The sequence below is a fragment of the Amphiura filiformis genome, chromosome 5 (genome assembly GCF_039555335.1).
Source record: "Amphiura filiformis chromosome 5, Afil_fr2py, whole genome shotgun sequence".
NCBI lineage: Eukaryota > Metazoa > Echinodermata > Ophiuroidea > Amphilepidida > Amphiuridae > Amphiura > Amphiura filiformis.
Window position 1 is genome coordinate 40,181,147 of NC_092632.1, and position 14,472 is coordinate 40,195,618.

Below are 14,472 nucleotides of genomic sequence, written 5' to 3' on the forward strand. Positions count from 1 at the left end.
ACTCTTGCTAGATTTACTTCGCAATTGTTTTGCTAAAATTATGCCCAGCTTAGAAATAAAACCACAATTTGCTTGGATTTTAACATTAATTAACATGCTTATCTTACCAATTATAGCCTAATCTCAATGGCATAGTCCAATAACCTCAAATAAACAATCATAGTGTTGCAGAGTATGAGTTTTTGTACCCAAAGTTTCAAAGTCATTCAATGAATGTACAAATGTATGTTGTATAGTTGTCCTTGTTTAATACGCTGCAGCATGGTACAGTGTATGAAGATTTCACACCACCAAATAGTATATATGGTTGTGCGCCCTTGAATTTCACTTCTCAGAAAAACCCATTGATTCTGAATTTAAGCATTAAAATGAGAAGAAATTTGCATAATTTTAGCCAAATTTGGATTGGTCATGATTAGTAATATTAATTCCTGCAAGTGTACCACAGATGGGAGAGATCGAATAACTTTTAATGATTTTAAGCAGCCTTTTCTTTACAGAAACACCGGCATGGTTTTGCCTGAAAAATAGGAAATTCCCAGACATCGTAGACTTTGAGGGCCAGTCGTAAAAAATAATGACGGTCAACCTATATTTTTTCCCAGCCAGAGGGATCAGGCAAGGGCTGATTTCAACCATCATAGCTGTCGCTTAAAACTGAGTCGCTCCTGTGAAGAAAAAATGACGTTTTCTTAAGGCAAATTTAGCACATATCTCTATGGGACTCTGATTTGGTGGTGTGAGATCTGAATGGAGCTGTGTGTGTGAGTCTCAACTTTTGATTGAGCAAGTTAGCCCTGTGCCTAATTCGTGTTTGGATTCACCGAAGAAGTGCATTGACTGAATTTATGTAATTAAAAGCTAAAATTGAAGAGAACTGCAACATTTGCTACTAATATACCAGTGCTAAGGTGAGTTTATGACCCAAAATGTGTGTTTGAGTGAAAGATTCCATTTCGTAGAGTGACTTAGGCCCATGCAATGTAACCATAATGTTTTGTAAGCTTACATCATCAATGGCATGCAATGACTCGGTGCCAGATAGAGAAGACATTGCAGTATGGTGCTAGGGTACTGGTCGGAACTCATGAAATAGGCGCCTGGATCAGGTAAGCTTACGGTTTGTGTGTTGGTGGTGGGGGGGGGGGGTAGGCTAAGCTTATGATTCCACTACTGGTAACCCAGGTAATGTTTACAATCATGGTGGTATGCAATGACTCAGTGCCAGATGTAGAAGACATCAGTATATGGTGGCACGTGCGCTAGGGCACTGGTTGGAGCTCATAACATGTGTCCATGGATCAGGTAAGCTTATGGGGGGGTAGACTTAAGATTTCACTAATAGGCCATATAATTGAACACTTATAATTCAGACATTGTGGTCATGTTCTTCTTTGTTTTTGTGTGTCTGCCTGGTCACTTGTCCCTCTTGACTGTAAATTGCTGAAAGCCTAAGTCTTGGTGAATTTTTAACATGGTAATCACAATGCTATCTTCAGTAGATAGCAAATGTCACAGACACAATGATTCTGCTTAAAAAAAAAAAAATTTAACCAGCTTCTTGCTCAAATTATGCTAAAAATAAGTTAATTAGATTAAAATAGTCTGAAATTAAGGATAATCAGAAACATGTTGCATCATAATGGAGCTGTGTGTGTGAGTCTCAACTTTTGATTGAGCAAGTTAGCCCTGTGCCTAATTCGTGTTTGGATTCACCGAAGAAGTGCATTGACTGAATTTATGTAATTAAAAGCTAAAATTGAAGAGAACTGCAACATTTGCTACTAATATACCAGTGCTAAGGTGAGTTTATGACCCAAAATGTGTGTTTGAGTGAAAGATTCCATTTCGTAGAGTGACTTAGGCCCATGCAATGTAACCATAATGTTTTGTAAGCTTACATCATCAATGGCATGCAATGACTCAGTGCCAGATAGAGAAGACATTGCAGTATGGTGCTAGGGTACTGGTCGGAACTCATGAAATAGGCGCCTGGATCAGGTAAGCTTACGGTTTGTGTGTTGGTGGTGGGAGGGTAGGCTAAGCTCATGATTCCACTACTGGTAACCCAGGTAATGTTTACAATCATGGTGGTATGCAATGACTCAGTGCCAGATGTAGAAGACATCAGTATATGGTGGCACGTGGGCTAGGGCACTGGTTGGAGCTCATAAAATGTGTCCATGGATCAGGTAAGCTTATGGGGGGGTAGACTTAAGATTTCACTAATAGGCCATATAATTGAACACTTATAATTCAGACATTGTGGTCATGTTCTTCTTTGTTTTTGTGTGTCTGCCTGGTCACTTGTCCCTCTTGACTGTAAATTGCTGAAAGCCTAAGTCTTGGTGAATTTTTAACATGGTAATCACAATGCTATCTTCAGTAGATAGCAAATGTCACAGACACAATGATTCTGCTTGAAAAAAAAATTTTAACCAGCTTCTTGCTCAAATTATGCTAAAAATAAGTTAATTAGATTAAAATAGTCTGAAATTAAGGATAATCAGAAACATGTTGCATCATTCAGATTTCACACCACCAAATAGTATATATGGTTGTGCGCCCTTGAATTTCACTTCTCAGAAAAACCCATTGATTCTGAATTTAAGCATTAAAATGAGCAGAAATTTGCATAATTTTAGCCAAATTTGGATTGGTCATGATTAGTAATATTAATTCCTGCAAGTGTACCACAGATGGGAGAGATCGAATAACTTTTAATGATTTTAAGCAGCCTTTTCTTTACAGAAACACCGGCATGGTTTTGCCTGAAAAATAGGAAATTCCCAGACATCGTAGACTTTGAGGGCCAGTCGTAAAAAATAATGACGGTCAACCTATATTTTTTCCCAGCCAGAGGGATCAGGCAAGGGCTGATTTCAACCATCATAGCTGTCGCTTAAAACTGAGTCGCTCCTGTGAAGAAAAAATGACGTTTTCTTAAGGCAAATTTAGCACATATCTCTATGGGACTCTGATTTGGTGGTGTGAGATCTGAATAGGCATCTTATCAAGATCAAGATAGTGATAGTGACATAACAATTAACATGCTTATCTTACCAAGGTCTTATCTATCTGCATGGTGCAATTGAAAATTATGGTGTATTATTGTTTTAAGGATGAAACAACTGGCCAAGTTCTTTTGCATGTAAATTAGAACAAATTACTATACAAGCTGTATCAAAAAGTTTGGTACCCAGCAGTTTTGATAGTTATTGAAAAGCCTGGTTCTTCCAAATGCAATATCGGGTCCCCTTTAAAATGATAAAATGATCAGACCATAAATCTTTTGTGACTGTTTATGGCATTAATCAACAAATTATGCGGATCCTAGATGTGTCGATGATGTTACGTTTATGAACAAAACGTTACGTTTGTATTTTCAACATTGTTAATCATTGCTACGTGTATGTTAACAAATGAAAGTTCTGTAATCTTTTTAAATTCTTCAATGCTAAGTATTCTTTTGGATATCATCAAATTGTAAATCTCTAGTCAGATTTTCAGTGTGTTAACAACTATGTATCAAAGACGTTACGTTCATGTACAAAACATTAACGTTCTTATCTTGTAAACATTGTATACCCATAGCTACTTTTATGAAGAATGAATGTTCTGTAATCCTTCATCTCTATTAGATGTTCAGTGTATTAGTAAGTAGAAGCAATATCATCACTACAATATGCCCCAAAAACAGAACTCCCTCACCCCACATAATCGCAAATTGACACGACAGCTTCATTCCAATTCAATTTATATCATCCAAAACGGTCCTGTGATACGCCTTCCCCAATCAAACACATTTGCATTTGATCATCTTCTACTCTTCCCTGAGTAGATCATTATAATATCAAATCTAAACACCATGTCATGGAATTCACCATATCACGTCTAAGCTCACATTGGGCGCCCCATTCCTTTTTTAAAGGAATTTTTATTCTATACTTGCATTGTTGTGTTAGCTGCACCATGAGCATCGTTCTTGATTGACACTGGCGCCGTATACGTTTTTATTATTATTATCATCAGCATTATTATTATCATTATTGTTATAAAAATGCAATTATTTTGCTATCTTAATTCAAATTAAGACTGACTGAGAGACTGACTAAGTGTACAAAAGAACAGTTTAAGTAAAAATATATTTAAAAAAGTTTGTAAACTTTAACTAGCTGAATGGTTCGCCCATATGATTTAACCTTGACAAGGTTTGTCTACGTTTTTTCAAATCAAACTAATTTGCTTAATGCGTTGCTGATGAATGACTATCATATAATTCAAAAGGTTTCCTTTGAAAGTATTTTAATCAAAATACATATATGAAATGATAACGCATTCAAATGAATTTATCAAATGAAGATTATATCAAATTATGTATCATTGTATGATATTTTTATGTTTTAACGTTTTCTGTTTACTGTCTAGAGGTCATCCACACAATTTCAATCCACTTAAGTGATCGCTGATTATATTTGATATATTGCATGACTCTCTGCAATCAAGTAAATTTGTTCAGACAATTCGTATTAATGGATTCAGATTTGATGAAATTCTTCTCCAAATTAAATGGTCACCTTGGAGACACGGTGGGAAGATATGATCAACGTATATATTCATCTCTTTTAAGAGTAAACTAATTTCTGTACGTATACATTTGGACGATTTGGTCTTTTAACTAGTATTATAATCACGTCTTGTAATATAGTTGTAATTGAAGTTGTATTAAGTTGTAAGTTAAGCATTTTAGAATATTCTCCGTGAAGCGCCTTGAGGTGTTTCGTAAGGCGCTATATAAATGCAGTTTTGTTGTTGTTGTTGTTGTTGTTGTTGTTGTAGTATCCTATTTTGTCTTCTTAAAAATAGCGATAACCATCTTGTTAAAGATAGCGATAACCATTCTGGTTATGGCATGTATATACTATGCATACTACTATAAAACAAATACATAATACAAAAAACATACATATTCATCATTTGAAGCAACGCGGGGAAATGTCCTGGGTAAATGTGCAAAAACATAATGTCTCATTTCTAGTATCCTATTTTGTCTTGATAAAAATAGCGATAACATGTGCCAAAAAATTTAGACCGTCTCCGTTTTAGGTATACAAATTTGCAAATGTTGTTGAGTAAGATTTAATCTTTCTCTAGAGTTGTGTTTTCGGTACTCTAGTGAGTGGCATCGAGGGGCTATTTTAACGTGCCTCCTGGCACGACGATCGCGCAGTGAGATTAAAAATCCGTGCAGTGTCAATTAAAAATCCGTGCAGTGACAATTAAAAATCCGTGCTTAGAATGTGTAGTCGAGATGCTTGTAGAGCCTTTATTTTCCCTACTTTCATGTATGTAAGTTGCCAAATTTTTCGGCACTTCAGCATCCCTATTCTTGAAAACTTCATTTAATTGGGACCGAAGCATAAATAGTTTGGAAACCGCTACCTTAGAGCAGGCACGGGCATACGGGCTGCCCCCCCCCCCCCAAGAAAATGGGAAAGAAAAGGAGGACAAAGATAAAGATATGGGAAAGGAGAGAAAAGAAAAGATAAGAATGGGGCAAAAGAGAAGAGAAACGTTAAATTCTAAGTGAGTCGGCCTATTTCTGTAAACAGGGGTGGATGCAGGTGAGCCACTCTTGAAAATATTTTCCGACTCGCTTCACTCGCCCACATTTTACAATAAATACGACTGTATTAACCATTGTGGGGGGAGCCCGAGGGGTGGTTTAATACCTCCTCAGATTCAGAAAATGTTGCGAATATGGGAGTCAAAAGCGTGCAACAAATGTTCACGTTTTTTTTATAGAGCCTGCCCCTCCGCTGTTGACCGTTACTCAAACAGCAAAACCTATATTTTGAATCATGAAAGTGATGAAAGTACAATTGTAAAGTAATAGACTACTATAATTATTTTGCTCAATATATTGAGTGATTAAATGAATGAAAGTGAACATAAACATGCTCTTAAAATGCCGTGTCAACAGAGAAAAATTATCTCATCTATTCTCCATAATACTATCAGATAAAACAATTTATATATTCTTGATTATTTATTCTAAAACATTATAGGCTTAAAATGAAGAACCTTGATCAAAATTTAAGTACTTGCGTATTTTGTAAAAATAGAAGCTAAAACTCAATATGAATGTTGTTATTCTCATCAAAACAATAAATAATTAATTCATGATATGTGATGCGATCAAGCAAAATCAGTCGGAACTCGGAAATATTAAATTTTCAGTTTCTTATAGGATAGTAAAAAGCATTTACAAATCTGAATTTTGCAGAAAACCCCATTGAAATTGAACAACCAGTCCCAAAGATATGAGCAATCAAAGAGTTTCCAAAACAATAGGAAACAAAAGGAAATATTTCCTTTGTTTGGCTATATCTCAAAATCTGTATGTCCGAGTTCCGACTGATTTTGCTTGATCGCATCACATATATTCACGATTTATCCGTTATTCTGTACCGGTACTAGATCCAGTAGATCAAAATGCATAAAATTCATATGAAGCTCTGTGGGGATAAAACGGGGAACTGATGTCCTGTCGTCCAATAGAACTTTAAAGTCTCGTGTGTGATGGTATGCAACACAACACAATCATGGTCGGTGCCCCTCCCCCCTCCAATATGATGATCCACCCTACGCCACTGCCTGGTGTGTCACACCGATCACCGATCAGAAACACGTGGTGGCCCGAGATTGTGACTTACCGAAATACCATCAAATCGAATGTATTGAAGCAAATCCAAAAACATCAGTGCCATTTCCCTATCGTCGTAAGTGAAGTCTTCCAGACGCCTCGTCCTATTATCCGAGAACGTCTTCGTGTTCATGACCTCTATGCTTTGGTTCAGCATGAGGGCCACTGCCCACATAGCATCATAACCGTAAGGGTTGCGGTTATGCCATTTGAACCGCCGGTTTGCAGGAAGCTCTAATCTGGCACTTAGCTCTCTTTCGAATTCTGGAACTGTCTGCAAACAAAATGTATAAACAAGGATAACGAATAAAGAATCAGTTTTGATGAATCGTTTATAGCTGTTTATTGGACATACAAAATCTCCTTGACGTTAAGTGTATGAGGAGAGTTAGAAACGAAAGTAACAAGATTTTATTGCTATTTGCTGGAATTGGAACAAGTAAACACTTGTTCTTGTACAAATAAGGCGATCTCATGTTAAAGGCAACCAAATAGTTTCTCAAATAACATGAAGTGCTCTACTTTTATGTTTAAAGAAACGCTGCACTTTGTTGACCCTCGAGGGAAATACAATATAGAATAAAATAAAGATTTGTGATAGAATACTCGTGGTAAACGTCACCTTCACGGGTCTGAGCATAATCTGGGAGGGCATATGTTAGGAGAGCATGAAATATTCTTCCAGGTGTCAAATGTGTTGGATGAAAGAGGTAAAACAATGGCAAAATAATGTGTCAATAAATCTGACCACCAAGGAGAGGCAATTAAAGAGGCTTAATTTATAAGACCTGAGATAATTGGCGTTTCACTGGTTCCAATATGTTTAATTTCAACTAAAAAAGACGCATTTTAACTAATCATACCTGAGGTAGTTAGCGTTTCATCGGTTACAATACAGGATATATCAAAATAAAGTAAATAGTTTGAAAAATACCACTAGACCTTGACTTACCAGACCTGAAATAGTTGGCGTTTCACTGGTTCCAATATGTTGACTTTCAACACCAATATATAAGGCACTTTCTACAGCGCTCTTCATTTCTTCTACACTGCAGTCAATGGTATTATCTTCTTGGAGATACCAATCTACTGAATACCACCCTACTATTAACCAGGCGTAGCCTTCGCCAATCATACCTTGTTTGTATGCCTGAAAAGCAAGAATGCAAGCACAGAGAAACACATTCTCGCTGAAACTGTTAGGAACCATATCAAAGTTGGTACTATAGCGCTAATGGTGCCCGGTTAGGTACCGATGACTCTTTTTTATCATACTCTGTTGATGTAATACATTGTATCGAGTATAATAATTAACATTTGTATAATATAGGTTTTCCCGTCCAATTTCAAACTTTGGTCGTTCAGTTGTAAGTGTCATTCCTTTTCGCGCGAAATTGAATGAACCCTTACATTCTCGATTTCAATTTAGCAAATGTGCAATCTATTTCATTTAATACGCATTCAAAATTCTAAATAGTGCACCCAATTTCGCACATTGTGCAGCAAATTTCGCAAATTGTGCAGCCAAATTCACGTGGCCTTGAATTCAGAGCCTATTTGGAAATACAAATTCATATATGCGGAAACAAAATGGAATAAAAATTCCTTTAAAAGGAATAGGGTGGGCAAATGAAAAATTGTCAAGAGAAATGAAAGAATGAGTAAGTCAAGTTCACAATAAATAAAAATTCCTTTAAAAGGAATAGGGCGAGCAAATTAATTGTCAAGATAAAGGTGTAGTTCCATATTGATAAGTCCAAGTAAAATAAGAAACATGTTTCACGTCCAGGTTTTTGAAAAAAAGGAGTAGGAGGGGCCTTTTTATTTTGTATTGCAGAATCGATGTAAATACCCATATTTAGAGCTATTTTAGCGTGCACAATAAAGCCTGCAAAAAGGCATCCTCTTTTTATTTGTTGTTCTGAGGGGTAGGCCCCTCTAATGATCTCGAAACCTTCCAAATTGTTTCTTGTATATTGAGAAGGCTATAGAAAGCATCTCAACTCCCTAGACATAATTTTTAAAAAGTTATAACTGAATAGCAAAATATAAAAATATAATTGAAGAAACCTCCAAAGGAGGGAGGGGACGTGAAACATGTTTATTTTTGTATTTGGCCTAATGCAGTATTACTTCGATTATCACTTGTCATCATTAGCAGAGGAGTGAAATTTTGATTGAAAGAATTAAACTAAGGGACGCACCATTTGATACTGAGAGGGGGTAGGAAGTTGGGGTCGGGGAAAGTTTTTTATTTTTATAGTTGGTGGGGAAAGTTTTTTTTGCTCATGAAGTGGGTGAAGTTTTTTTTTTTTTTGAAAACTTCCTACCCCACCCTGAGAATCTAATGGTGCATCCCTAAGAAGGTTTGTGCTTGAAGTTATATAAATAACGAACTAAGAGCAATCGAATTAGGACAACAAAATAAAAAAAAAAACCCACACCATAGGACTGTACGGTAAAACATGTACCAACAGGCTACTTTTTAGTCACCCACCTTTGTAGGACTACACAACAAAATAGCCCTCCACCATAGGACTTTGCGGTAAAATATTTAGAGGAGTATGCCAATTAAGGCCAAGTAAAAAAAATGTATATGTCCGGACTTTTTCAAAAATTGGTGAGGGAGGTCCTTATTATTTGTTATCGTGTTATTGTTTTACCATTCATTTCTGTGTAAAATTGCAATGGCAAATGTTTGTCAACACATCATAAAATCGGGGAGGCCCCTAATATTTTTGTTATTTCCCCAAAGCCCTACCCTAGCTTGAAGAAAGTGTTTGCAATGTGTTTATAAATGATAACCAAGAACTTCTAAACATGTCATTTCATCACAACAATTTTATAAACAAAGTAAGGAAGCAAATAGGAAAAATAACTAAAATATTTGAAAATCTCCAAAAATCGGAGAGGGCGGGGACGATATACACGTTATTTATTTTACTTGGCCTAAACAATGAATCACCACTTATGACTCGAGGTCAAAACCATTATGTAAATAAGATAATGTTTGCATGCGATGTCAAACAAGGAAATGTTGACATAAATTAATTGACTGTTTGGTTTTCACGATGCTATTAATTTAGCCCAAAGATTAGGAAAACTAGCAAAACTGGTGAACTGGTACTGTTCAAATAAAAACATCTGCAAATCTTGCTGCAATTTCCAAATAGTATTTCTATTACTTAAATAATTATTTTTGTTATTTCTTTTAATACAAACACATTACTGCCTATGACGACTTTATCGTATTACTTACATATCAAAATCAAGTAATATTTACAAAACTCGCCGTAAACTATCACCTCTGTGGGTGTTTTGGATATAACCGGCACGAATATTTTCTCAACACTGCGGCATGTGAAAAAGTAGGTCAATAGTCAGAGAATACAGGGTGGGTGCGGCACGCCGCACCCACCCAAAAATGTTCAATCGAATTCGCAAAGTGCAAAATCAAATCCAGAAGTTCTTAAATATTTTACAATGGTTCAAATATAAAAATGCTATTTATCGTGTTTATATTGAACATTAGATACATGTATCGTCAACATTGTTCAAACAAGCACGTTGCTATATTAAGGGGGTTCGAAACGATGTTTCTGGAAAACAGAAACTGAATTTAGAACCATTTGAATAGATTGAATAAGTTAAGCTAAATACACTGAGCAAAATAGTTTTTGTTTGAAGGAAATCGGACATACGGTTGTCAAGATATACATGTTTTTAGTTTCTTTGTATTCTATTGTTTTTGCCAATATATTGATGAAGTTAATGAGGAAAATTGGCATAATGTGCTCATGAATATTCATGTTTGCCAATATTATACCAATATCTTATGAATAAACCTTCATACTACTTTTATTTTATATGATTTTGACATGAAACTTTGCCAATGTGTTTCTATGGCCTAAAACATTAACATGTGATTTTTCCCGCCCATCTAATTTGCATAATTAATTAGCATTATACTTAAAGCTAATTAATTATGCAAATATGTAAATTAGATGGGCGGGAAAATCACATGTTAAAGGTTTAGGTCATAGAGACACATTGGCAAAGTTTCAGGTCAAAATCCTTAAAGGTAAAAGTAGTATGAAGGTTTATTCATAAAATATTGGGAAAATATTGGCAAAAATTAATATTAATGAGCACATTTTGCCAATTTTCCTCATTAACTTCATCAATATATTGGCAAAAACAATAGAATACAAAGAATCTTTCAACAGCAATATCTCAAAAACAGTTTGTCCGATTTGGCTCAAATTTTGAATTAAGATTATTTTGCATATCTCTCTGCAACAAGTCTATTTTAATCTCAATCAGAGCAACTTGATTTTGCCTTTCGTACCACCTTAAATGTGAAGGGAAACATATTTTAAAGTAATGTTTAAAATTACCGTATGCATAGGCCTAGTAAAACAGAAAATGAATTATAACTAATTATAATATTTAAAAGCATTTTCCAGGGTTTAGTTCAGAAACCATAAAGTGATGTATGTCCCATAGTTCAATCAAGCTCAGTCTAGTTAATCATATAAATTATAAAAATATAATGAAACTTTTCCTTTAAGTTAATGCTACTTTTTCTTACGATAGATCTTTTTTAAATCTTCGTATTTTTAATTGTATAATATAACCTTTTATCTATCGTATAAGAATAAAAACTGAATGAACACAGTCAAAACAACATCTAGAAATTAAATAAGCGTATTTTGCAGTCGACTTATAAACATATCCTTCGCATCACAACCTGTTTAATTAGATCCCAATCGTGTCCATTTCATTGTGTGAAAATCGGAACTATATATAGGCCTATAGTATAACATTTTATTAATTTTTATTGGGGGGGGGGGGGGCACCGACCATGATTGAAGGGCACCGGGTCTGATTGGGGGGCACAAGCCGTTTTTCGGCCATTTTCCTGTGTGATTTTTAAAAATTTCAGATCGCTTGGGGGCACGTTCCCCCACCCCCGTGCCCCGGCTCTGACGCTACGCCAATGGATTAACTGACATGTTAAAGTGTTAATATTGCTAACACCCGAACGTATTAAGCGACGTTTTAAACATATTTTAATGTGTTCGTGTGTTAAAAACAATATATATTAACATGTTACATTCGTATTCGTATTTGCAAGCATTAATGTGCTTTAATGAACACTGTACCTAAAGTATACTTCTCATTACAAGCATTACCCATTAAAACATGTGTTTATTCTGTGTTACATAGGGCTACTCACTTTTTTTCTGCTGCAACGTAGACGTAGGGCCTATAGGCCTATGTCAGTATACTGGAAAATCCGCATAGTTTCAAATTGAATTCCTTTTCGCTAATTAGATTGTCAATGCATGAAATTGAAAATAGGATTAACAACGTTTCGCAGTCCCCCGTGCATCTTTTGCGAAATTGATTTAAATTCCTTTAAATTAGACGTCTAATGGTGAAATTGAAACATTCGAGAACGAAATTGAATTCACAATAATGAATTGTTCTGATCATACATTAATTTGATTGAACGAAAATGAAATCGATTGCTCATAATGCGAAAAAGAAATCGGGATTCGTTACAATCATTCAATCTTGCGCGAAAACGAATGACACTTTTATTAAATCGAACGCACAAGTTGCGAAATTGGCCAGGAAAACCTATATTATAAATTTTCATTTAAATAAAGAACGAAAGCACATTACAAATGTTTATGGTGCGACAGAAGGAGCCATCGGGTTACCGATAGCGCTATAGAACCAAATAAGACGCTATGCCTTACATATTATGGGTCAACCATGCACATTTAAAAATAATTGACATGAATATGATGTACAAGATAATAAAATTAAACGAGAAATACAAAATCCAACACTTTTGAGTGTTTATATCAACATGTCACCACTAAGGCACCTCAAACTGTTGTTCATTTCCAATTCCATCACTTGGCGCGGCGCACCTCGCCAGTTCAGCAATTGTCAGGTTTTTGTTTTAAATTCTCCATCATTCTCAAAGACGATTATTGCTTAGCACTTGAATTATTAATAATATGTACATTACCAACCTCGCAGAAAACTTTCCTTCCCATATTTTCATACATGTTCACCACGATGATCTTTGCGTCTTGGATCTATGGCACAATAATTAAATCAAAAGTTGATATCAACCGGATACGTTAGGGAATTAAAGCCGATTTATACTTTATACCCAACATATATTCGTTCAAGTCATTTTAACGGAAATTTTATTGACGAACAAAAGTATTCGACATTGAATATTAGAGAGATTGCGATTTCCAAACGTAGCATCGAACGTACTATTCAAAATCCCGTCACAGAAGAGTGGTTTTGAATAGATTCCACGTACGTTCGATACGTACGTTTGGAAATCGCAATCTCTTTAATTGGTGGCGTTAGTATTACGTCGAAAATTGGATGGCGAATACTTTTTTCGTCAACACACGTACACATTCGTTAGAAGATTTAAAAAAATGACTTCCATGCAGCAGATGAATAACGAATACTTACTCAGTTTTTGTGCACTTTATTTCCAGTGTTTTTAAAATAATATTTTAATAAAAGTAGAAATAATAATCATTAAAATGTAACGTGTCGTCTGCAGTCACCGTGATCGTGATAAGTATAAGTGAAATACCTTGATATTTTCGACTTGATTGGTTGGGTCATCAACAAAACTTTCCGAAGTAATGAGAGTAATATTTGCATCTTTTAACAAGGTCAGTAGGTTATCGATTGCCTGAAAAAAAAAACAATTAAAATATTGATTGTTAAGTGACAAGTTAATAGCTAAAAATCTCAAACCCATTTATAATTGGAGCAAATGTGTTAGCTTTTGCGTAATTGACATCCTTGAGTGACGGATTTGGTTAAATTAATTGTTTTTATTTGATTTTATATTAAATGAAACTTTCAGTAACGCGTTTAATGAAGTGGACATAACAGAAACATCGAATTTAATCTATAAAATGGGTATTTAATTGTTAGATGTAAGAAATTTGACACAAAATTCAAGTAATTATTAACAAATTTTAGTGTTATCGACACACCGCCGACACATTAACAACACTGTTAAGGGGGGGGTACTACACCCCTGCCAAATTTTGTGCCTATTTTTGCATTTTTCTCCAAAAAGTATAGCGCATTGGTGACAAGTAAGATATGTATAATATAGGGGCAAGGACTACAACTACTGCACTGAAAATTCAGCAACTCAAGGTAAGTAGTTATTGATTTATTGATCAAATATTGGTTTTCCTTCATTTTTGAATGTTACTCCACAACTGTTGTCTGTGCTGAAATAAAATTTCCACTGCAGTAGTTGTAGTCCTTGCCCCTATAATATACATATCTTACTTGTCACCAATGCGCTATATTTTTGAGAAAAATGCAAAAATAGGCACACTATTAACGGGGTGTAGTATCCTTCTAAAAGTACTACACCCTTGATAATTTTTTGTCTATTTTTGCATTTTTCTCAAAAACTAATACTACAGTGGTAACAAAAGTTACGTATATTATAGGGGCAAGGAATCCAATTACTACGCTGGAATTTCAGTGACACATGACAAACGGTTCAATCAATCAATCAATCATTTTTTTTTTCATCAATCTCATAAAGCATACAATGTAACAACAGAGGTAAATTAAATTATTGCACAGTAACAAGTATTGATGAAGGCAGGTACATCACAAGGCCAAGAGGCCTGAAAACGATGTACCACCTTATAACATATAATTATAATTTTATATTAAATAATCAA

At 35.0% G+C, this 14,472-nt stretch overlaps 1 protein-coding gene across 1 annotated transcript in view; it reads right to left on the reverse strand.

The window, feature by feature from the left end:
• Positions 1 to 14,472, reverse strand: part of LOC140152190 (gamma-aminobutyric acid type B receptor subunit 2-like) — a 41,031-nt gene that overhangs the window by 15,810 nt on the left and 10,749 nt on the right. Inside the window, 4 exon segments of the mRNA XM_072174490.1 lie at positions 6,717 to 6,980; positions 7,659 to 7,856; positions 12,757 to 12,822; positions 13,347 to 13,448. Coding sequence (XP_072030591.1) covers positions 6,717 to 6,980; positions 7,659 to 7,856; positions 12,757 to 12,822; positions 13,347 to 13,448 — 630 coding nt within the window.